Source organism: Urtica dioica, chromosome 1, assembly GCF_054948205.1.
Source record: "Urtica dioica subsp. dioica isolate 48M chromosome 1, U.dioica_male_clone48M_v1_H2, whole genome shotgun sequence".
Taxonomy (NCBI): Eukaryota; Viridiplantae; Streptophyta; class Magnoliopsida; order Rosales; family Urticaceae; genus Urtica; species Urtica dioica.
Genome location: NC_142756.1, coordinates 9,695,846 through 9,721,393, shown reverse-complemented (window position 1 = coordinate 9,721,393; position 25,548 = coordinate 9,695,846). Strand labels below are relative to the sequence as shown.

General features: G+C 36.7%; 2 protein-coding genes, 1 non-coding gene and 1 pseudogene across 4 annotated transcripts; 1 reads left to right on the top strand and 3 right to left on the bottom strand.

The window, feature by feature from the left end:
* Window positions 1-10,279: 10,279 nt before the first annotated feature.
* Window positions 10,280-13,529, bottom strand: LOC149407088 (zinc finger BED domain-containing protein RICESLEEPER 1-like). Of its 2 annotated transcripts, none has more exons than XM_089610956.1 (2): window positions 13,295-13,529; window positions 10,280-12,545 (listed from the first exon to the last, which is right to left on the bottom strand). In XM_089610956.1, the coding sequence occupies exon 2, from the start codon at window positions 12,468-12,470 to the stop codon at window positions 10,503-10,505; it is 1,968 nt and encodes a 655-aa protein (XP_089467082.1). In that variant the 5' UTR covers window positions 12,471-12,545; window positions 13,295-13,529; the 3' UTR covers window positions 10,280-10,502. The 2 variants fall into 2 exon arrangements, with proteins under 2 accessions (XP_089467082.1, XP_089467075.1); XM_089610949.1 differs by having other exon boundaries at window positions 10,280-12,507; window positions 13,295-13,527.
* A 5,268-nt stretch (window positions 13,530-18,797) lies between these two features.
* On the bottom strand, window positions 18,798-18,870 carry TRNAF-GAA (transfer RNA phenylalanine (anticodon GAA)). The gene has a single exon. It is a non-coding gene; the product is annotated as a tRNA-Phe (tRNA).
* An 817-nt stretch (window positions 18,871-19,687) lies between these two features.
* LOC149407086 (U2 spliceosomal RNA) lies at window positions 19,688-19,847 on the bottom strand (annotated as a pseudogene).
* A 3,593-nt stretch (window positions 19,848-23,440) lies between these two features.
* On the top strand, window positions 23,441-24,812 carry HVA22F (HVA22-like protein F). Its single transcript, XM_089626091.1, has 5 exons — window positions 23,441-23,634; window positions 23,748-23,774; window positions 23,914-24,036; window positions 24,198-24,453; window positions 24,585-24,812. The coding sequence occupies exons 1-5, from the start codon at window positions 23,588-23,590 to the stop codon at window positions 24,609-24,611; spliced, it is 480 nt and encodes a 159-aa protein (XP_089482217.1). The 5' UTR covers window positions 23,441-23,587; the 3' UTR covers window positions 24,612-24,812.
* The last annotated feature ends 736 nt before the right edge of the window (window positions 24,813-25,548 follow it).

Genomic DNA, 25,548 nt, shown 5'->3' with positions numbered 1-25,548 from the left:
TCCTATTAAAATGGTAGTTAGTGAGCATAGTTATGAAGGTACATGCACTGTGATTGTTCACTAATCTGAGATGGTTCTCATTTTCACTAGGTGCACTCCGTTACGTCACCAGAGTGAAACGGACTGTGACTATTAGTCGAATTACCTTGGAATATAAAAAACTGGGTCTTTTAAATATTTAGTATTTTTCCCCGTATTTATGCATTATGTTTTTTATTTCCTAAATTTATATGATGAATGTTTTTTCTTTTCAATAGTAATTTATGTACTTGTATTTTATTAATTTTAGCATGACTTCGAATTATAATCTCTTGAAGTATATTATGGATAACAAAATGAAGTCTGGTGAATGCGCAGTTCTCTATATGAGAAACATGTCGGATTGGATGAATCAAGCCGCCTTTCGGGGCACAAAGATTGATGAGGCAACTCGGGTTGAAATCATTCTGAATTCACTCGCCGAGGAATACACTGACTTTGTCATTTACTTTCGTGGTTTTGGACCGGATTATAAGATGACGAAGTTTCAAAGCGAACTTCTTTCTTGGCGTGATGGTTTGATAGAGTATGCTTATCATCAGGTGCAACCGAGTTTGGCACCACAGCCTCGTCCACCTTCACCAGAAGATTTACCATTAGAGAATGTTCTCGTAATGGAAAAGCCATCACTTATAGTGATTCCTGATGATGATGACATCAGCCATGAGTCGTGTGAAGGTAATGTACCGTTCACTCACTTACATGTATTAGAAGCATTATATACTAGAGATTCTCTCTCGTACTGGATAATTGATCCGGGGACAACTAATCATGTTTGTACAACCTTACAGGTGTTTGACTCATGGGAGGAACTGAGGGGAGACGAACTACAGCTTAGAGTGGGGAACGGAGAGTCCGTCACGGCTAAAGCTTTAGGAATAGTTCGACTCCGATTTGGAAATAAATATTTGATATTAGATTCAGTTTATTTATACCTGGGTTCTGTAGAAACCTAATTTCAGTTTCTGAATTACTTAAACACAATTTTTCTTTATCTGTGAATAAGAAAACTATGAGTGTTTCTTTAGATGGAAGAATAATATGTGATGCCTTATTATATAATGGTTTATATGTATTAACTCCTGAAAATAAATGTTCATTTAATGCTGAAATGTTTAAAGTAGCTAAACCCACATCTAATAAGAAAATTAAACTGTCTAGTGATGAACAAACCTATTTATGGCACTTAAGACTTGGTCATATAAATATAAAGAGGCTAGAGAGGCTTTCAAGGCTTGGGCCGTTGAAACACCTTCAAGTGGGAACTCTACCTGTTTGTGAATCATGTATTGAAGGAAAAATGATCAAGCGATCTTTTGCTGGAAAAGGATTAAGAGCCACCGAAACTCCACAACTTGTTCACTCTGACGTCTGTGGACCGATGAGTGAAGCTGCGAGAGGTGGTTATGAATACTTCGTCACATTTACTGACGACTATTCTAGATATGGGTTCATTTACTGAAATTTTTAGTAAGTTCAAAGAACTTCATGCTTGTGTTGAAAACCAATTGGGTAAGACTATTAAGACCTTTCGATCGGATCGGGGAGGCGAGTTCTTAGACACTGAGTTCACCGATTACTTGCTTGAGCATGGGATTGAGTCGCAATTATCGGCTCCTGGTAACCCTCAACAAAATGGGGTTGCTGAAAGGAGAAATAGAACTCTATTAGACATGGTAAGATCCATGATTAGCTACTCTTCACTTTCAACATCTTTCTGGGGTTATGCATTGAAGACTGTCATGTATATCTTAAATCAAGTTCCTTCAAAATCTATATCCGAAACACCCAAAGTACTATGGAATGGAGCACCTGGAGGTTTGCGTCACTTTCGTATTTGGGGTTGTCCCGTTTGAAAAGAAATCGAGCAAGTTGGAACCAAGAACAAACGTTTGTTTCTTTGTTGGTTATCCAGAAGAGACAAAAGGAGGTGTTTTTTATGATCCTATTGATAGGTAAACATTCGTTTCAACTCATGCTACTTTTCTTGAAGATGATTATGTTAAAAGTCATAAACCTCAAAGTACAATTATACTCGAGGAAACTGTTAGACCAACCCCGAAGACTAACGTCCAAGGGAATCCATCTCCACCTACAATTGTTGTGAGAGTGGGAGATGAAGAAGAAAACACAAACGTTGGTCCAAGTGCTACACTGCCTCATCGTAGTGGGAGGGTCTCTAGAGAGCTCGACCGATATCTTGGTTTTGAAGCAAACGTCGTTGCCTTGGATGCGAACGACGACGACCCCGTGTCATTTAATGACGCCATGGTCGACTTGGACAAAGAAAAATGGCTAGAAGCCATGGATCTAGAGATAGAGTCTATGCACTCGAACTCAGTCTGGACTCTTGTAGATGCACCCGAACAAATTAGACCGATTGGGTGCAAGTGGATCTATAAGAAGAAGAAATGAGCTGATGGACAAGTCGAAACCTTTAAGGCTAGACTTGTGGCTAAGGGTTTTACCCAAAGAGAAGGAATCGACTACGACGAAACCTTCTCTCATGTAGCCATGTTTAAATCCATCAGAATTCTTCTGGCCATCGCCGCTCATTACGATTATGAGATTTGGCAAATGGACGTAAAGACGGCATTCTTGAATGGCTATCTGGAAGAAGAAATCTATATGGCTCAACCAGACGGATTCATAGAAAAGGGTCAAGAGCACAAGGTTTGCAAATTATTGAAGTCCATTTATGGACTCAAGCAAGCGTCTAGATCCTGGAACCAAAGGTTTGATAAGGTGATCAATACCTATGGTTTCAAACAAAACCTTTATGAGCCTTATGTTTACAAATACTCGAAGAAAGTAGTTGTTTTCGTAGTCCTTTATGTAGACGATATCCTCCTTATAGGAAGCGATATTAAAGTAATGTCTGACATAAAGGAGTGGCTGGCAAAGCAATTCCAAATGAAGGATTTGGGGAATGCTGCCTTTGTTCTAGGAATCCAAATCATTCGTGATAGGAAGAACAAACTACTAGCTATGTCTCAAGGTACTTATATAGATAAGATACTTTCTCGCTTCTCGATGCAAAATGCCCATGGGGTGTTGTTGCCAATTCGTTCAGGAAAGTTCCTGTCGAAAGAGCAGTGTCCTAAGACACCACAAGAAGTAGATGATATGAGTCGAGTTCCATATGCCTCAGCAGTTGGGAGTCTGATGTATGCCATGTTGTGTACTAGACCCGACATATGCTATGCAGTGGGAGTTGTTAGTAGATACTAGTCAAACCCTGGTCAAGAACATTGGGTAGCTGTTAAGCATATCCTAAAATATCTTAAGAGAACTAGAGACACGATGCTTGTATACACAAGTAATGACTTGGTGATACGAGGATACACTGACTCTGATTTTCAGGCAGACCGTGACATGTTGAAGTCAACGTCTGGATCAGTGTTCACTCTCAATGGAGGAGCCATTGTCTGGAGAAGTGTTAAGCAATCAAGTATCGCAGACTTTATTATGGAAGCTGAATATATTGCAGCTTCCGAGGCAGCCAAAGAGGCTGTTTGGCTTAAGAATTTCTTAGCCAAACTGGAGGTAGTTCCTAACATGAATGTGCCTGTGCAACTCCACTGTGATAGCACTGGAACCATCGCAAACTCAAAAGAACCTCGCAACCATAAGAGAGGAAAGCATATAGAGCAAAAATACCACCTTATAAGAGAAATTGTTCGAAGAGGAGACGTGGCAGTCATGAAGATCTCGACGTTGGACAACATTGTGGATCTAATGACAAAGGGACTATCTGAACATGTGTTCGTGAAACACGTGGGAGGAATGGGCCTTAGATACCTGCCATATCTTCTCTAGGTCAAAGTGAGAGATTGTTAGGAATTCTTGCCCACGAGAAGATACTTATGTAAATTCTCGTTGAACTTATTAATAAAATAAAGTTTGACATTTATTATCTATTTAAATTGAAAGCGTTATTTCTTATTTAATGAGATTTATTAAACATTCATTATTCCATAGCCTCTGTATCTAACTGAGTCACGTGTTGGGCACCTGAGTTCGGGCGGTGTGCTAAAACATGGTCGATGACTGATATACGCCTGGAAAACTATATCTAAAGTTATATACGTGGAACACATAGGTGAAGGCTGATCACTATATGTGGGAGCATTCTACACTTGTGGTAAGTGTACGACTTGGACAGGTCTTGGTGTAGATGTGTCGTTTAAGGACTGTTACGACACACTAACCGAGGCCACTATGATGATCACAGTGAGACTTGATCTAAATCCTGAATTGATCATGGACACTGGGTTTTGTTACTGAGCTCTTTGACTCATTCGCTAAAAGGCTATTCATGCTAATCACAGCTTATGTCTTGGGAGTTTTCTCAGAGCATAATTCGAGTGGGAAATGATTTACAGCTACGGAATCCAGCCTTCCTGAAAGAAGGTTAATGTTCTCTCACCTAAGGGTTGATTCTAGAACCGATAGATTGCGCGCACTTTCGAAGTAAGTAACGTTCGAAAGAATCTTTCGCTACGGAAGCAACAATGCTTAGGGCTGATATGTATCAAGGGAAGTATAACGGAATAAATTGACTTCTCTCGATACAGGTTGAACCTGGAGGATCTTGATCACGAACTGACTATATCAGTGGACACTCGTCACGATGAGTAAATATAATTCTAGTATTAAAAGAGAGTTCAGTCTTGGCTTACAAAGTGGAGTATTTGACCAAGATTAGACGAATAGATGGAAAAAGAGAAAGGACTATTTCATCTTTTTCATCGGATTTGTTAAGCTTCTATTACAAGGTCCATAGTCCCCGATTCGGCTCTGATAAAGGCGGATAAGAACTTTTGTATAATAATGTTTATCATTATTAATCTCACTTGCTGTAATTATGATTGACAGCATTAATTTTGGAAAATGGGTATTCGCAGAATTAAATAAATATTTATGGTAGAATTGTTTATTTATTGTTTGATAAAGTAAATAAACAATTATTAATTATTTGTTTATTGTTGGACCAAGTAAATAAATGATTAATTGGGTTTTAAGGAATTGGACCTTGCACACATGGAAAAGTCGAATTAAGGTGTTTGGCACTAGGATTTGCGCAAATCACCTTGGCCGTGTGCCATCAAGTTCGAAAATTTCAAAATGGTATTTACCAATATTTTCTCTTTAGTTGTTTAAATAAAGGAGAAAGAATAATATAAGATATTGTCTTTTATTTTCTCCTTATTTAAAGGAACGTATTTAGGAGAATATATGAGAATATATTTGCAGGGAAATAATATATTCTCCTTTATTATCTCACTAAATAAAATATTCTCCATTTAAATAGAGAATAATATCCCATAGATATTGATCTGATGGATGAGAGAAAAAGTAGGATTCACTTATTTAATTCCAATGGCCTAGATTAAATCCTCTAGTTTGAACACAATAAAAGGAAATAAAATATTCTGGAAGGTTCCATGAATATCTCATTTTACTACTATAAATAGGGGTTCATGAGAAGGCAAAAATAAGCAATTAATTTGAGAAAAATTCGTGCATCCTAGCCTTCCTTGGCCGTGCACTTCTGCTTCTCTTCCCCTCGGAAATTCGTATCCATTCTTAGTAAAATAAGAGCGAGATCTCGAAACACCTAGTTTCGTGATCTACTGAGATAAAAACTGTGCCCACACATCTTTCTTATTCGTCTCAGAGATTACGTTTCGGAAGACTAAGGTGTCATCCTCGAGTCTTTCATCAAGACGACGCAAGGAGTACGCGATTGGTTTAGGAGCGTTCTGTAGCTGAACCGAAAACCAATGTAAGTATTCGTTTACTCTTATATCGGTTGCTTGACATATATGCTCTCGCATAATTTTAATTAACGTAAATCTAGATCTTGTCATATAATCAATGAATTAATTAGCTCATGATTAGCGTAATTAATTATTTTTCCGCATTAATATGGTTATATGGGGAATCATCCCCGACAGATGGATCACTTGAAAACGACAAGTCTAGGCTTGTTGCTTATGGTTTTCAGTAGAATGCACGTGTTGAGTACTTCGACACATTCAGTCATGTGGCCAAACACTCTACAATTCGAGTGCTCTTTACAAGTGCAACTCAGTTTGGATGGTCAATAATGCCTTTCTCAATGACATATTGAATGAAACTATTCACATGAAGCAACATGATGGATTTGTTGATGCTTCTAAGCCTGATCATGTTTGCTTGCTCAAGAAGGCACTCTAAGGTCTTCGTCAAGCTCCCAGAGCCTAGTTTGAGAAACTCAATAGTGCTTTGGAATGTCTTAAGTTCAAGAGCTCGAGTTAAGATGCCTCACTATATTCTATCGATGTAGTGGGTCTGATTTGGTACTTATCTTGGTCTATGTGGACGATATTCTAACCATAGAAGGAGATAAAGTACAACTCGCTAAGATTGTCACTACCTTAAATACTTAGTTCTCACTCAAAGATCTTAGCCAAGTATGTTTCTTTCTGGGGTTTGAGGTTGTCAAGAGTGACTTACTTGCCAAGACAAACATGGCGTCTGCACATTCCAGTCCTACTCCTATGTTGCAGAACAAGAACTTCACCATTGATGGAACAGAACTTGAAGACCTTCAAGTCTACAGAAGCACCGTTGGCGTGTTGCAATATCTGACTCTATCACGTCTAGATCGCATTTCCAGTCAATAAACTCTGAGGTTACTTTCTGTGATGTTAGACTATTGTTCAACTATGTTGTTGTAACTACTTTGTTGAACAAACTGATTGGTTTTAGCAAGATTACTAAGTTTAGTTATCAATCAAACATATAATCGAAAGCAATAAAAGATGCATAAGATTGGTAACCATGTTTGGTGAAAACCACCAACTGAAGGGGACTGATACGTCTGGGTGAAAAGCAATCCACTAATAACAGTCAAAGGAATAGGATTATTAAGTTTGACAAAACATGTCAATATGAGAAACACGTCCTCACGTCAATATGCAAAACACGCCCTCACGTCAATACCCAATCTTCTCTCAAAGATTGACAGCACATTAATATGCAAACCACGTCCTCACATCAATATGCAAAACACATCATCACGTCAATACCCAATCTTCTCTCGCAGATTGACAGCACATCAATATGCAAAACTCGTCCTCACACTTAGTATGACGGTACAAAAGCTATGAGTTCGTAAGAGTTTATTGTCGATAATGATCTCATAGAATAGAGAAACAAACTCGAAGCTATGGTACGTTTGTGAATTCACCAAACAGTAAAAAAGAACAACCGAATCACACAAACCCTAGGTGGGTTTTATATGGTTAAGTTCCTAATAATTCGCGAAATCTAATAAGTTGAATTCTCCAAATCTGGTCTTATTCATCCAATAAAATCATAACTAAACAACGTGTTTAGTTGATTTGTTTCGCGCAGGAGGAAACGCAATGTACCCTTGCTTTAAGTTGTTTGAACAACTTCTTGACGCTCTGACTGGAACAACTCTGTTACAATTTGTTTTTCCAAATAAATTATACCATAAAAGATTCAACAAACTCAGTCAATTCCTAAAGGCTCCTACAACTGAGCACTGGAGTAATTGCAAGCGCATCCTTTGATATCTCAGAGGTTCACTAGTTCGAGGCATAGAGTTCACATCTGCAGGAAGGATTGACAAGCTGGACATTGTGAGCTACACTCAGGGCCGGCCCTGACCTAAGGCGGGCAAGGCTTGTGTCTTGGGCCCCAAAAAAATTATTTACACTTTTTGCCTATTTTTAAGAAAATTTACATTTTTTTACCCTAAAAATTTACACTTTTGGCCCATTTTCTAAAAAATTTACATTTTTTACCCTGAAAATTTAAATTTTTATTAGAATCATAGGGCCTCAAAGTATTGAATCGCCTAGAGTCCTTGGTGAGTTTGAGCCAGCCCTAGCTACACTGATGCTGATTAGGCGAGCTATGCATATGATAGAAGGTCAACTCATGGGTTTTTCTTATTTCTCAACGAGTGACTGGTGAGATGGTGTTCTAGAAAACAAAAGGTGGTAGCTCGATCAAGTTGTGAAGTAGAGTATAGAGCTTTATCTGAAGCAACTACATAAGTGATATGGTTACAGAGTTTGATGTGCGAGTTGGGTTTGCCAAGTACCAAAAGTGCAGTTATGCGGTGTGATAACATGGAAGCAACTTCACTGACCTCATCTCATGTATCATGCGAGGACTAAACACATCGAGATTGATGTGCACTTTGTGAGAGAGAAGGTGCTATTTAAGGCTTCTGACATTCGCTATGTGCCCTCTGAGCATTAGTTGGCAGATGTCTTCACAAATACATTGTCTATCTGGTTTCATGACTTGTGCTCCAAGCCAACTTCAGAGATGACTGCAACTTAGCTTGAGAGCAGGGGCGGAGCCGCGTGGGGACCAGCGGGTGCAGGGGTCCCCATTGAATCGGGACAAAAAAAAATTAGTGGGCTTAATTATAATTATTAAAAAAATTAAATAATGCATATTAATAAATATAACAGGTACACTAATAATGTCACTAAGCTTTGGCAGCTCAAATGATCAACCACTTAAGGCAAACGTGGGTTTGGAGTTGTAGTTCAGGAGATCTAATCCTGTTGGGCGTAAATTTGCCCTTTTTTAAATAAAGACACTTTTCAACAAACAATCCAATAAAGACAAATTTACGCCTAGCAGGATTCGAACTCCTGAGCTACAACTCCAAACCCACGTTTGTCTTAAGTGGTTGATCATTTGAGCTGCCAAAATTTTGTGACATTATTAGTGTACCTGTTATATTTATAAATATGAATTATTTAATTTTTTAATAATTATAATTAAGCATACTAATTTTTTTTTGTCCCGATTCAGTGGGGACCCGTGCACCCACTGGTCCCCACGTGGCTCTAGTGATTGACTATTACAAACAATTTATTCGCTCCTTTTATTAGCTGCTGAACTTCTCCGATCTATAGTCTTTGTTTTTCTATTGAGACATGTATCGCTTTTTTCAATTACTTCAAATTTTTTGGCTTGTTTGACTCTTAAAAAATGAAAAAAAAAAAGAAAGAAGGAAAATGGAATCTAAAGAGTAAAACGAAATGGAGCTATAGGAAGCAATGAATAAGAGTGAAATTTCCTAAACGGTACAACTTCATATAACGGGATTGAATATTCTTTTGCAGAATCCAATATTATATATTTATTTTTAATACATACAATATAATATTTAAAAAAAAAAAACATAAACATGTATCCGAAACGACAAGCAGAAATGATATTTATATTTATTTATGCATATACTTGAGTTTTGAGCAAAGAAAAAGATGTGAGAGATAACACAGATAGGTTTAGGTGCAAGTTTTGTGGGCAAAAAAGCGAAAGTTGCATTAGAAGAAGCGTGAACAAGATGAGACGTAATACTAGAAGGGAATGCCTCAACTTTTGCTTTCTTCTGTTTTTTTTTTTTTTTTTCCTTTTTTTTCATGGAGCGATTGGAAACTGCAGGCCCAAAAGTACGAAAAGCAATGATGCCTAAGCCAGATTCAATATTCATTTTATCTTGCTTGTGATGAATTAGGTACAAGCTATGGGACCACTACAAATTCATGCAATTGTATTTTGGGGTAATAAAGGATTTTAAATGATACATACCTAATTTCATGAATGCCAAATATCTTGTTGCTCGAGAAAATGTTGTGATGCCAAATTTCATTAAGGGTTTTTATTGATATGTATCGCTGGCTATAGATTGGCGAGAAGAGAAGGATGGTACTTGGAAATTAATTAACGAATCAGGGGGTATTTTTCAATTTAAGGAAAATTCTAGTTTGTCATCTTCTTGACAAAATTTTGACGTATGAGTAGAAGTGGTTTCAACTTTTAAACTTATCAATCCACTGGAAGAAAAAAGTGAAGATTGGTGCCATTAATTATCTTTAACTCTATGACCAATAGTAATACTAGTGTTTTGTGGGTATTTATTTTAATGACGATTTATATTAACCTAAAAAGGAAGGCTTTGGAAAGTGGGGCAACTAATATTTGGTCACCATTTGACCTTAAGATGGTAAATGGACATTGATTGAATTGCCATTTTGACAGCAAGCGCATTATTGATTATACACAAAAGACACAGATATCTATTAGCTACAATTATTATATTTATAATCCTTATATTGATACGTTTTTGTATTAAATTATTGTCAAAGAGGAAGGAAAGAGCAAATTAAACACTCCATCCAATCCAACAGATTCCCTACCATTTGTTAATTAAGCTTCCAAGAATTATAAAATTGCATTACTCTTCTTTTCCTCGGAAGAAATAGAACATCATTTTCATCAACAAACAAAAATAAAATGGGGAGAACTATTTGTACACTAGGACTATCTAAAACGTATTTATAATAAAGGTTACAAAGCTCTAATCCAAATAAGAAAAAGTGTAAGAAATAGAATGAAAACAAGATATGATGAGCAAGAAATCAACTTTCGAGTTCACTCCGAATCCAGTCCTGAGAGCAAACCAAAGCCTGAAGCGTGGCCGGGGTGAGCGAGCTCCAACTCCGGTCGAGAACTCTCGGTCCTCCGGTCCCGAACGCGGAATCGGGCCCGGATTTCGACACCGGAACCCCCAAGAAATTGCGGGCCATCATGGACAAGATCGGATACCTCGGCGTGTGGACCTTCCACCAGTTGAGGATGTTGAACTCGGCGTTCCTCGGGAACAGAGGCTCCTCCAAGTACTTGTCCAGGTCCGACTTCGACCCGTCGCTCTGGGCCGTCTCGTGGAGGAACTTGTCGAAGCCCGTGAGCCGGTCCCGCCCCGACCCGCCCGCCACGTCACCGCCGCCGCCTTGCTGGCGCCACGTCGCCATTCCTTGGTCGAGCGACGCGAGGCACACCGAGTGCTCGTCGTAGAGCGACTTCACGGAGTCGAGCACGTCGTCGACGCGGCTCGGAGCCCCGGCGCCGTAGAGCTGAGCGTAGTAATACTCGACGAGCTTCATCTTGAACCGCGGGTCGAGCACCGCCGCGACCGCGAGCCCTAGCCCGCACCGCTCCCAGTACTCCTCGAACTTGGCTCTCATCTTCGACGCCAGCGAGGCCACGAGCTCGTCCGAGTTCTTGCACCACTCGTTCAGCTGGAGGTACGTCTCGCAGAGGTCCGGGAAGAACGGGCCCGGCGACGATGACGTGGCGCTCTCGACGAAGGATTTCAAGAAGCCCGTTATCACGGCCGCTCGGTCCCACTGTTCGTCGGACGGGCAGTGAGTGAATCCCGGGTCTTTCTCCTGCAAGAGGAAGAAAGCTTCCTTGCGCTCCAAGGCGGCTTCGAGCATCGTTAGAGTCGAGTCCCACCGGAGAGGGTTGGCTAAGGATAAGCACTTCCGGGGCTGAATCCCGGCTTCTTGGACGATCTCGTTGAACTTGGTCTGAACGGTTTGCGAGCTCTTCGCGTACTTGATGCTCTCCGTTATGTTCTCAGCCACGCTTTCCACGGCGGTCAAGATCTCCCGGACCATCATGGAGATCAGACTGACCACGCAGCGCACGTCGAACAACCGGCCGTTCGAGTACAGAAACCGGTTCTGGGACAAGCGGTCGCTGATTCTCACGGCGATTCCGTCGTTCGTGGAGCAACTATCGAAAGTCATCGAGAACAGCTTCCGATCGATGTCCCAGTCCATCAGGCAGTTCATGATCACCTCGGCGTGGGTGTCCTCGGTGTGACAAGGGTCGACCATTATGAAATTCAGAATCTTTTTGTGCAACTCCCACGATTCGTCGACGTAGTGCGCGGTCAAGCACAAGTACTCGGCGTTCTGCTCCAGAGAGACCCACTTGTCGGCGCTCAAGCTGATCTTACCCGGCAACTTATCCAACACCTCGCTCACTTTCCGCTTCTCTCTCGCGTAAATCTCCATGCAATCCGCCTCAACCCTCTCGCAGCTCACGAGCTCGAACAAGGGCTGAAGATTCTTGACAAAAACCTTGAACCCGACGTGGTCGACAATGCCGAGGGAATACCCGTGCAGGATTATCATCCGGGCGAGGTCAAACCTGCTCCGTCTCTGGTCAAAGCTGCTCTGCGAGAGAGCCGCGACCCCGTCGTCTCTCATCTGGTCCTGCTCGAACCGGAAGTTCACGAGGCCGAGGACTTCGTCTTTCTTGTTGTGCTCTTGGTCGAGGCCGTAGTTTGCGATGGCCAAAGGGATTTCCTTCTTCTTTTCTCTGCACAATTGAGGCACGCCGTTACTGGCTCTTCTCTGACACCGGATTAAGTGGTTTCTCAGGTGGGAAGTCCCGCTCGTACTCGACCCGCTCAGCTTCTTCTTGCAGTGCCTACACACCGCCATGCAAATATCGCCTTTCTTTATCCTGTCGAAGTCGTTCCACACCAGGGATTTCAGCCGGGACGACTTGACCATCACAGCCTCAGACATGTCCATTTTTGTTCACCCGAAATCGGCTAGTCTAGCATAGTATCTGCAGAGCGAGATTCATGTTCGGTCACCCAATAGAACCTTATGAGCAATTACAAACAACAGAAGTGTTCTGAAGAATCAAAACCGTATTCTGTGGCACGAATATGAAGAAGAAAAAAAAAATTTGACCTTAATATAAACTGCTTATATGAAAAAACTATATATAATTGGTCAATTCCTTAAAAGAATTGCGACTTCATGAATAAAAAAAACCTCAAAAGTATTCAACATCTTAGCAACTTCACATCAATCTGATTTTATACGAAAAATTAAACGTAACTGATCAAATATACTATATTAGAACATCAAGCGAATACAAGATTAATCTTCACGCCAAAAGACGTATTTTTATTTTTTTGGTAACACTGTATAAACGCTTATCCATAGAATGGGTCTCCAACACCCGATCCAATACCTAAGCCCGGTCAAATCGACCTTAAAATGCGAGAAAATTCAGGCTGGGAAATTCCGATTGAGCTAGAGAACGACCCGATTTATCCAATCGGGTCGAACCGATCGGGTCGAAAAGAACCCAGAAAGACATATATAAAATCTCGGGTTCTGGATATCCTAAACATTAAAAAGAAAGCCCCTTTTATACGATACCTATTAAAAAAAATAGGGCGTGAGTTTTAGCTGTATCCAATGTCGGACTCTCTGAGAACCTCCCAAAGCGAAGAGGAAAAACAATTCATGGATAATGAAACCCTAAAAAAAAAAAAAAAAAAAAAGAGCTAGAGAAATTCGACAGAACCGGAACGGGAATCGAGGTTTGGGAAGAAGCTTACTTTTGTGTTGATGGAGAGAGAAGAGACTCCGAGATCGGAAGCGACGTTTGGTTTTAGGGTTACAGAGCGAGGAATGTTAATACGGAAGCGATTGTGCGAAATCGAAAGGCGCGGAACGAAGAAGAAGCTGAAATATTGGAAGCTCCCAGTTGTAGCTGGATTACGATTATACCCTTCCTTCGTGCCAAACACCGCTCTTCTTTGGCCGTTTCAAACAAATACGACATCCTTCGTTGTTTTTTTTTTTTTTTTTTTTTTTTTGGGATTCAAAATTATTCTTATTTTTATAAGGCGCTATAGCAAACTAACTATTTTTTAAAAAAATAATAGGGCAGTGTAAAGAAGAAAATTCAATTAACTTAGGTTAACCTTTAACCGAAAATTTAACCGAAAATTTAGGTTAAAGGTTTAACCAATTTTTTTTAATTAGGTTAACCGAAATTAACCGAATTATTTTAATATATTTTATTTAATATTTAAATTTATTTAAGAAATTAATGCCTTTAATTTCATTATAATTAAATTAATTAGTAAATTGATATAATTAATTTTTTAAAAATTATTATAAATTCGTATATAAATTTTAATAAATTTCAGTTTAACTAAATTAAATTTTGTTAATAGATATTATTAATTATAATTAAAGTTAAATTAATTAATTTAATTTGAAAAATAATATATTTTATTTTTTTTATTTAATAAGTCTTATAATCTAGGTTAACCTAGGTTAACCGAAATTAACCGGTTAAAATTAACCGAACGGTTAATTTTAACCGGTTAATTTAGGTTAAAAAATCAATCAAAAAGATTAGTTTAACCGAATTTGCATCATTAGGGCAGTGTAGCAAAATAGCCAGTTTGAAACTATAGATTTTGTTTTTAGCCTATATTTCAAAACTTTTAGGGAAATAGCCAACGTGCGTAGGTGTCAATAATTAATAGACTAATTTGCCCTTTTACTCAATCAAATGGAAATAATAAATATAATTATATTAAATAATAAGCAATAACGATATAAAATAACATACAATTTCAAAATTGTTATACGTAGCCTTTAACCTCTAACAAATCTCAACAAAATATTTTATCAAAGATATCATTAATCACGCGGCGCGCTAATCTAGAATGGCTTCACCAAGACTGACGTTACTGTGTAAGAACCTGTCAACACAGATAATAAACGTAAATTACTGGAAATTATCTCATTCTCCACATTTAAGTAATTTGAATGGAAATAAATGAAAATAACTGTAAATAAATAATCTGTACCTCTATATTTTTCCAAAAACTGACATTCGAAAATCTTCACTGTTAAAAAAAATTAACAGTGAGAGTCGGGCCACCTCTAACCAAGCTCCGATCGTCTCTCCCACCAACCACCACCGTGAGGCTCATCGCGACCCCGTCTCCAAGTTCTCCCTCCCCTACGCTCTCGTCAACCACCTCTTGTGAGCGTTGATCTGGCTCCGACGAGCCTTCGCCGACTTCCTCCGCCGCCTCCGGCCGATCTGCGTCATTGGCGACAACTTCTTCGGCTGGACTGCCCCCTTGGTCCGCGACCTCGGCGTCTTCCTCGTCATCTTGGCATGTTGAAGGTTTAAAAAAAACCCAGATCTGATTATGTGGAGAGAGAGAGAGAGAGAGAGAGAGAGAGAACGTGGTTAAAAAAAAAAACTCAGATATGATTTTGTGGAGAGAGAAAGAGAGAGAGAGAGAGAGAGAGAGAGAGAGAGAGAGAGAGAGAGAGAGAGAACGTGGAAGATAGAGAGAGACCGTGGATTCTAATATCTGGTAACTACCTTTTTACAAAATAGGAATTTAACATGCACAAAAAAAGGAAAAAAAAAACGTGATTTTAAAAAATTGCTTTAATTATTGAAGGACAAAAAAGTAAAAAATATTTTGCCATCTAATACGTTTGGCTATTTCCCTGAAAAACTCCAAACTAGGCTAAATCTCAAACTTAATGTTATAGGTGGACGCAAAATACTCATAAATACAAAGGGAAAATAACACATTTATACCCTGTGTTTTAGTGAAATGTTGAGTTTAACCCTCGGTTTTCAAAAATGTCGAGTTCATACCCTTTGTTTAACTAAAATGACGAAATTATACCCTTTGTTTAACTAAAATGACGAAATTATACCCTGAAATAGACAACAGTGTCACGAATATTCTTTTTATTGACTTTTCATTGACGTTGAATATAATATTTATATATAAACACCAATTATCTTTATTCATTCGCGCCATATATGTAATTTATTTAAAAACTAAAAAATAAAAAACAGTCTCTTAATCGTGAAGAACACAGAAAGAGGCAAAGGGGTAAACATCGATAGTTGATAGTCATCAAAGTCGCATATTCAAACAGAGAATCCAGGATTTAGAGTTACAATTCGAACACGGAATGAAGTCATTTATTAGGAGGTATGAGTTTTATTATTTAATTTCAATTTAAGGCTATTTTTATTTTAAAATTGAGAATTTGGAAGTTAGGGTACTGATTTAGATTTGATTTGTTTTTTCTTATATAAGAGTTAATATCAATGAAAGAGAGATTTGTGACGTTGTTATTCATTTCAAGGTATAATTTCGTCATTTTAGTTAAACTGAGGGTATAATTTCGTCATTTTAGTTAAACAGAGGGTATGAACTTGACATTTTTGAAAACCGAGGGTTAAACTCGACATTTCACTAAAACACAAGGTATAAATGTGTTATTTTCCCAAATACAAATTTAGAATATTTTTTAGCACGACACAATACAAATTTAGGTTGGATCAGATCTAACACTGAGTACTAATGTTCGCTCGATTTGTGGTTATTTCCGACATGAGGAAGAACAATAACCATTTTTTTTTCTTTCAAAATATTCATAATGATTGATGAAAAGATTCAAACAATCGCGATTCGTTGACTATGAAAAAAATTATTTTTTAATTTGTATAAATAAAAATCTAACAGAATTTCCTTAGAGGGACGTTGGTAGATGGTTCCAAATTAAAAACAACTAACACATAAAATCAAACTAAGACCCTAATAAACTCGGTCCATATCGAAAAAACATACAAAATTAAAAAAGACAACTAGATTTCAAAGAAAAAGAGTTACAAATTTGCGTTCCGCACAAAGTAGTCCTCCACTGACGAGATCTTCCTGGGGATGGGGCCGAAGGACCGGAAAAGGCGGTACGTAGCTGACGTTGGAAAATGCTTAGATCAAGGGGAAAAGAGGCAAGACCACGAAGATGGTGCTCTTTCTCCGCATGAGAGGATTCTGAATATTTTGGCTCACCAAGCGGTGGCGAGGCGGAAAAACAATTTAGGCAGCGATTATTTAACTGATTTATTATTATTATTTTTTAGATTCTTTTTACTTATTTAAAGCAATTTTTATGCATTTTTTCTAGAGAAATTTCATTATGAGGACCTGAGAGTTAACAAAATATCAAGATTAGACATTTCACTTCAAAAATATTTAAAAATGGACTTTTGTCCTTATTTCGGACATAAATGCCCTCCTGATCATATATCATCACATGACATAGTACGACATCGTATGGCATCCTACGACATTGTATGTCACGATGGTCAGAATGGTATTTTTGTTCAAAATGGAGACAAAAGTCCATTTTTAGATATTTTTGAAGTAAGAGGCCTAATCTTGATATTTTATTAATTTTTAGGTCAAATTAATGAAATTTCTCGTTTTTTACTCTCTATTTCTTTGCATGGAATTTTTTTTTTTTTTTTTTTAAATCATGTGTGACTGCGATAGTTTTGATATGCTCATGGAAGAGAAGTCTATTCTTGGAAACCATGGTCTATTCCATAGAGTGCTTAAAGGCATAGTCATTATTATATACCGTGTAATTAATTTGATATTATTTATTCGTTTGATCTGTTTATATGCACATATTGTTCCAATAGCCGTATATTATTCTTGTGGCTGCGATATTTATTCATTTAATCAATTTTTATGCAGATATGAATAAATTATTTATTCATTTATTCTTTTTATATGATGTTTTTTTAGATGTAGCGGTCATGGTTGTCTTGGATGTTCTTCCTCCACGAGTCCTCGTAGAAGTCTGGTCGTGCTTTCGTTCGAAGCTTCACGAGCCGCGATAAGAGTTTCCGTCGTAGCCGATGAAAGTTCTGGAGCCCTCCATTTTCCCAGATTTGAACTCTCCCTCCCTCGTAAGTTCCTCCGCTCGGCCAGGAAAATCTTCCCTTGTCAGAGGCTTTTTCCGGCGCCACCCTCTGTCATACAATCAATCGCCAGTTGATGTATTTTTCCGATCCGTACATTTGTGTTGATTCAAATATTGGATTGGTATATTTGTGTTTATATGTGTTAACTGTGACAAACTTCTTCCGAAGACGATTTCGAACATCGACAAGTCTCGCGATTGCGCCGATCTGGCCGTTCGAAGGTCGCAAGTTCGGTTCTGCATATTAAGTGTGATAGTTAATTGGATTAATTGTGAAGATTAATTCGATTAACCGTGACGATCCTCCTCCGGAAATGATCTCGAACATCAGCAAGTCATGCGGTTGCACAGATCCAACCGTTTGAAGACAGGGTTGAGATTTCATCGTTTGAAACTTTGATGAAAACTCGGATTCCGACGCCAGAGACAGCGGAGATGAAAGTTAATAACATTTATTGTTGTTCTTGTTACAGTTAATAAGATTCACTGTTGTTTTTGTTACGGGTAATGAGATTTACTATTTTTCTTGTTACCGTTAATATTATTTACTCTGACAGCTAATAATAATAACCCTTAAAGGTATTATTGGACTGTTATTATAACAAATTGATTATTTTCCTAAATATATTAATAGTTAGGCTATAATTTTAAAATAGGGGGCTGTTTGGGCTAGATACTTAGTTCAACCTTTTAAAAATTGATGAATTTGAGAGAGAGAGAGAGAGAGAGATTAATTGAAAAAAAATGTATTAAATATGTGGAGATGATTAAGGAAATGACCAAGTCTCCCAAAAACTAAGCATCAGCTTAACAATTAATATAATATTTTTATAACAAATTGAGAAAAGTATTAATTGAAAATTTATTATAATTTACATAGTGAAAAAAAAATTGACCTGCATATTTTTATGGTTGATTTTTTCTCTATCCATAAATTAGCTCCACACCGAATATCTTTTAACTAACTTTTTTTTTGTTCACCCAACTGTTTTGGTAAATTTTATGATAATGTTTAATAAAACATTTATCAGTATTGGATGTTAGAGTCAATTTTTTCTGAGAAAAAAAAAAATTGAAATAATTTTATTCTTCACAGAAAAAAAAATGTGACAGCTTTCCTTTGATTATATTTGTATTATATGTTTTGTATATATCTTTATATTTACCTTCTTTAAAGTATAATTGCCTCCTGGCCCTTTTAAGAAAATACTATGGGCGTTTTGGATGTTGGGCTTAGGCTTAGCCTTAGACAATGAGGTTCTCATAATCGATGGAGAAAAGTAAAATTGCGGTGAGCGTGGATCGAACACGCGACCTTCAGATCTTCAGTCTGACGCTCTCCCAACTGAGCTATCCCCGCTAACGAAACATATGTAAAGCACAAACATTCCGACAATTACCTTCATGAATAAGTTTTATATAATTAATCCAGCTTTAACGTATTTATTGCATTTAACAAAAATCTTACCTAAAAATCCTTAGTAGACAATTAATTATAACCAATGTGTGTATATATATATATATATATATATATATATATATATACATATACATAAACAAGAGAAGTCAATTGCATATTCAACTTCTTAATCTCCTGAAACATGAAATTAAAAAAAAACACATAAAGATTCTAAACAAGCATTTCTATTTATTTATTCGTGATTTCTCAATGTAATATCACGTAACATTCTATTTCTCGATGTTCCAAATAATAAAATATGTTTCTAAAGACAAAAAAAAAGTTCTGACTTCTAGAGTTTAAAATATTTCTAGAAAGAAAAGAAATAAAATATTGAATTCCAAAGCTAGAATTGAGTAAGTCAAATTTTAAAATGAAATTCACTTTTATTAGTCGTAATTTCCTTATATCCCTGCCCTCTATTTATAGCTTGCCCTCTATTTCTGGCTTTTCAAGATCCTTGAATCTAGAAAAAATCTAAGATTTAATTAACCACTTTATTTTTATATTAATCCTTATAATAAAAAGAATCATAACAACTATATTCTATTTGTAATAATAAAATAGCTAATATTCTCTTTTATTTAAATAAAGTTTATTATCTACCAAATCATATTTGTAAATTATTTATTTTATTTATGAAATTTCCCAACCTCCAAGGTTGTAAATAAAACAACAAAATTCAAAAAGCTTTGCGGACTAATTTAAGTGCTCTTTATATCATTGGAGGCCACCCGGCAGAACAATACCGTGAGCCTTCCACAATTTATCTTTAGCTCCGAATCTGTTGGTCCCCTTAGCCGAGAAAACCAATTATCATACATTAAGCTGATAAGAACATATACTACACTTGGTCGTAGCCAAATGGCCAAAAATATGATTTGTTGTATAAACTCGTTCTCATTTTATATTCCATCAAAGCATTCCTACTCTACTTTCTTTGTGCATGTGTGGGACTATATACCAACCCATGTAAGTTTGTGATAGGTGTATGAGGAGAATGACTTCTTCTCTACTCTCGAGTATACAATAGTATACTTCTAATACTTTCATTTACTTGACGTTTTAAATTTGCTTCAACGAGGCTAAACTAATACAATTAGCAAAAGGGGAAAGGAAGTTTAGGACAATGCCTAAAGCGTCCGAGAGCTTCAAAGGAATCTTTGAATCGTGATTTGGGATGAAAACCCAAATCAGATTTGAGTGTGGCGGTGGTTGTTCGCTGAACTTCACGCTAGAAGTGAGTTTACTCTTTTCTCGACTCCACGCCGGGAGTGAGTTTGTCGCCGTGGTTTCCTAAAAAAAGGGTAATCTAGCAATGTAGCCAATTTCAAACATGGTTTTAAGGATGTAGCCAACGTTTGGTAAATTTTGTAATCTAGCCATTTCCATAAATAAACGGTTAGAAAATATCGAAAATACCCTTATGTAACATAAATCATAGAAACCAAATACTAGTCAACGTTTCAGCCAGCCGAAGTTTATCGTGCGTAAAATAAACGGAAATTATCTGAAATTAATAGAAAATTAGAAAGAAATAAACGCTCCATAACCAACTTTGCCAAATATATAATTTTTTTTTTAAATTCTAAATATATACACGTGTATTAACTTCGAAAATTCGTATTGAAAATTTGATCGGCTTGTGAATAACACCGTATTAAATCCGTATTAAAGGAAATGAAAGAAATATCAATTGATAACACCATCGACAACTTCAAACTAAAATAAACGGAAATTAACTGAAACTAACAAAAAATTATAAAGAAATAAACGCTCAATAACCAACTTTGCCAAATACAGAATTTTTTTAAAATTCTAAATATATACACGTGTATTAACTTCGAAAATTCGTATTGAAAATTTGATCGGCTTGTGAATAACACCGTATTAAATGCATATTAAAGGAAATGAAAAAAAATATCAATTGATAACACCATCGACAACTTCAAACTGGTGGGCATTAATCGGCTCTACCTGCACATATGTAAATTTACCATAATTAACATAAATTAACAAAGCAGCGGAGATTAACAAAAAATTAGAAAGAAATAAACGCTCAATAACAAACTTTGCCAAATATAGAATTTTTTTAAAAAGTTCTAAATATATACACGTGTATTAACTTCGAAAATTTTGGTTGATCAAACGTGGACTACAACTTTTGTAAGCAAATTCTAGTAGAGGATATTATAGTAACTAACATCTTACATTATTAAGACACATCATCATTTTTTGCTAGAGTGAAAATTTGGACGAAACGTTGGCTAGATTACAATTTCAACGTTTCAGGTGGCTTAGTTCGACTAATTTTTCAAAAAAAAAAAAAAGAGAAAACGTGAAGTGTGTGGTGAGATATTCTTCTTACTAAGCGATAAAAAAGAAAATCGATTGCTCAAGCTCCATGAAGTGTTATTCAGAGACTAAACATTTCTTCTGCCATCCTAAAGAGAATGAATATAGATTATTTCTCTTTTTTTGTGTTTTTTTTGTGTGAGTACAGTGGTTTTTCTCTTTTTTTTTTTTTTTTTTTTTTTTTTTTTTTAACTCAAATGGATTTGCGAGAAAAAATCAAGAGAGAAAAGTTAGATAGAGATTTGGCATTGGTTTGCCTGGATCTTCATTTTCTTGAGAGAGTGCTGGAATGAAATGTGTGTTTATAGAGGTTTGCGGTTGTGTGCATGGATTTTTGGAATTATTTGTGGGGCCCAGCAGAGCTTGGCACACAAAAGGTGAAGAAATGCACTTTGGGCGGATTGTTTTGGTCTTGGTCGAGTAGAAAATGGTCCGGGGTGGAGAGAAATTGATGTTGGATGGCCAAAAGATCTCCAGCCATAAGGAAATGTGTTGGGAGGAAGGAAAATTGAGCCCAAGCGGAAGGAGAGCCAATGGACCTGGGCGTTAGGCCTAATCAATTGAGGAGAAAGCCAAAAATGCAAGGAGGTTGGAGTGCGTGAGCATCACGCGCGCGGAAAAAAAGCATGTGGCGTGAAGGATAGTTTGGTAAGATGTTGGCATCTATCTTTTGTTTTGGTGGGCCCTTCCTTTTGGATTTCCGAAATATGATCCAATATTAACCCTCAGTTTCTCGCGAGAGAAATTTAACTGTGTCGTGGAAGTTCTTTCTTTGTCTGTTTTGTCAATGACCTTGGTGTGTGCTAGTCTGGACCTAAGAGGTCTGACTTTGAGCTTTTCCGAGCCGTGCTTGTTTGGATCGCGATGGATCTGACTTTGAGTTTTTTGGCTTGCTCGTCAGGATCGCGAGGGATCCGACTTTGAGCTTTTTATGGTTGTGCTCGTCTGGATCGCGAGGGATATGATTTTGATTAAAACAAACTACGTAAACAAACCGAAGTCGTATGTAAATTTAAAAGACTCTGGTACAATATATGTCAGAACAGACATTATAGTCGTCGTTTAAAGACATTTGAAGGTTGTCGTTGATAAACGTTTTTGTGGTGGTGTTTCTACTCTTTGTGTTATAACTTAACAGAATGAGTTCCACTGAATATCTTACATGTTACTCTTTATGAATGTTATTAAGTAGATGAGATTTACAAATAATCATTTGACCCTTCTAGTTATTGTTTCTTTCAATTCCTTTTGTTGATCGTGAATAAAGACAAAAATTCTCAATGAAATGAGCAACCGTCTTACAATGCTTGATTTAATGAGCATTTTAAGGAGATGTGAGGATGAAATAACATATTTTTATCAAATTACACGCTACATTTAGAAACCAAACACAATTTTTTTTTACCGAAACCAAACACGATTGATATTTCATCGGACACGGCTTTATTTTCTTTTATTATGTTTCTTCCACTTTTTCTATATAAAAAAGGAAAATTGTACAAAATAGTCATTTGAAACTAATTAATTAGCAAAATAGTCAAAATTTTAAATTTTTAGCAAAATAATCAAACTTACGCTGTCAAATAATTTTTAACATTAAGATTAACATTTTTGATAATTATTATAAATAATTTATCACTTTCAAAAATATTAATTCTAAATTGAAATTTATTTTTGTAAGCTGATCACTGCAAATTTTGGTTACGCTTATAATCGAGCATTGTAAGATGGTTGCTCATTCGGCAAACTTTAGCTATTTGCAAATCACCCAAAAAAGATAACCCGCAATCGAACATGCTGAATATACACTTTTTACTCCTATTATGTCTCGAGTTTCCTGACAGACAGGTCTGCTTTTCCTACAAATGCATGCTCTCTCTCTCTCTCTCTCTCTCTCTCTCTCTCTCTCTCTATTACATAATTGAATAATATTATATATAAAAGCGCCTTTGACGTGCGGACTTGCACAAAGATCCAAATTACGAAGGCATATATTATTCCTTGCAACATATTCTTGTATTCCTTTATCTTGTTGGTTGAGAAAAAGAAGACTTTTCTAAAGGACATTCTTTTGCTTTATAAAGAAACAATTCACATATATACCTGAAGTCCATCGCTGATCATGTTATCCCGGCAATCGACCATCACAAATCAGAAAGAATATAATCTCAAACATCCATAGAAATCAAGGCAAGCTATATATTATACCAGCCAGAGTGGGAACAATTTATATTGAGCGCTTAATTTTGATTATAAACACGCAATGGGAATTCTCGGAGCAATCGCAAAAAACCTGGACGCCATAGTTGGGTACGCAAATACGTTCTATGTAAATTATTTTGATGATATAAAATTTTTATTCTGATTTGTTTTTTTATTTATTTATTTAATCCTAACTTGTATAAATGTATTTATAATTTCAGGCCAGGGACAATGCTTGTATATCCTTTGTAAGTGTATGATTAGTCCTATAGATGTTATGGGTCTCTCTGATAATAAAAGTCTACATATGAAACTAATATAATTGTAACTAATATGTTTACGAAGTAAAAAAAAAAAAAAAAAAAACTAATTATAATATATGGGCAGATATGCATCAATGCGAGCAATAGAGAGCCCTTCATCACTGGACGATCAACAATGGCTAACATATTGGGTCCTCTACTCTTTCATTACACTCTTTGAGCTTTCCTGTTGGAAAGTCCTTGCTTGGTATGCAAATATACGTAAAGAAAATCATATTTATAGCCCTAAAATGCATTAGTTATTATATATATATATATATATATATATATATATATATATATATATATATATGTTATACGTAACGTTTTATATAAATTTGTGAATGTACTCATTCTGCATTGGTGCAGGATTCCAATATGGCCGTACGTGAAGATGTTGTTTTGCATGTGGTTGGTGTTGCCAATTTTCAATGGAGCGGCCTATATTTACGGAAATATTGTGAGGAAATACGTGAAGATTGGGACTTCTTATATAAGTAGGAACTCTCACTACCCAGAGAGTCACAGGAAAGCCCTCGAAATGATGAGCCTCGACGCCAGAGTCTCCGTCGAGCGTTACATCGATTCATATGGACCCGACGCTTTTGATAGAGTTATCAGAGCGGTAAATTTATTTATAAACAATGGTTTTCCTTGAAATTTAATAAAATTAATTTGGTTATAGGGAAATATATTTGTAGTACGTACTTGGGATTTGTTTTTAGCTAATGTGTATACTTTTTAATATTTTCTCAGGCCGAAAAAGAAGCAAGGAAGCATTGAAGACATGGAGGAAACTACAATTATTAGAGAACTTGTGACATTGATTGTAAACCAAAAGAAGTGTTTGCTACATTTCTGGGAGTGAAAATACATTAAAAAAAATTAATATGATACTATTATTTTTACGCTACTTTATACTAATCAGCTGATGATCAATGCTAGCTGTTGATTTAATAGTGCTATTAATATTTTAATCTCGATTGAAAACTCGCTGGTTAAATAAACTGGTCTGTTGATATTGGAGTTAACCATATATATATCATGCATGATAGCAAAGATTAACCACAAAAATACTGTTTTACTCGAATGTGTGGGAAACGAAAGAAAAAGGTCTATAACGTAACAAGCGCCTAGCTTTTACTCTAACAAAGGGTCATGTTTCTTTATTATTATTGTACAGAGAAATAATATCACAAATGTCGAATGATATTTCAACCATGTTTGATGAAAAAAAAACTCTCTAGATATATAGCGCCATATGAAAACTCAAATCTATAACCAACTTTTGGTACATTTTAAGTAAATAATCAAAAGATTGGTTGAGCTTACAGCATAAATCAGGTATAAACGAGTTTACCCACCTTGCACACTTCCAGCCAAACCAGTGGCGGATGAATTTTGGCCGGAAAAAAAAAAAAATTTAGGCTGAATTTTTTTTTTTGGGGGGGGCCCAGGCCTCTTGGGCCTTCAACGTGGGTCCGCCACTGAGCCAAACAGAGATGGCAAATATAGATGTCCTTGAAAGATTTGCAACAAGGTTAGATGGTATGATATTGTGGTCGTAAGATCGCACCTCCTAATCTAGTGGTTTACCCCGAAATACATTGAATTGTATCATCACAGCGAGCCACGACCTCCTCACATTACCCAAGAAGCGGCCATCGGTATTGATCAAAGAGATAGGAGGATTGCATGATGCTCTGCATAATATCATGCG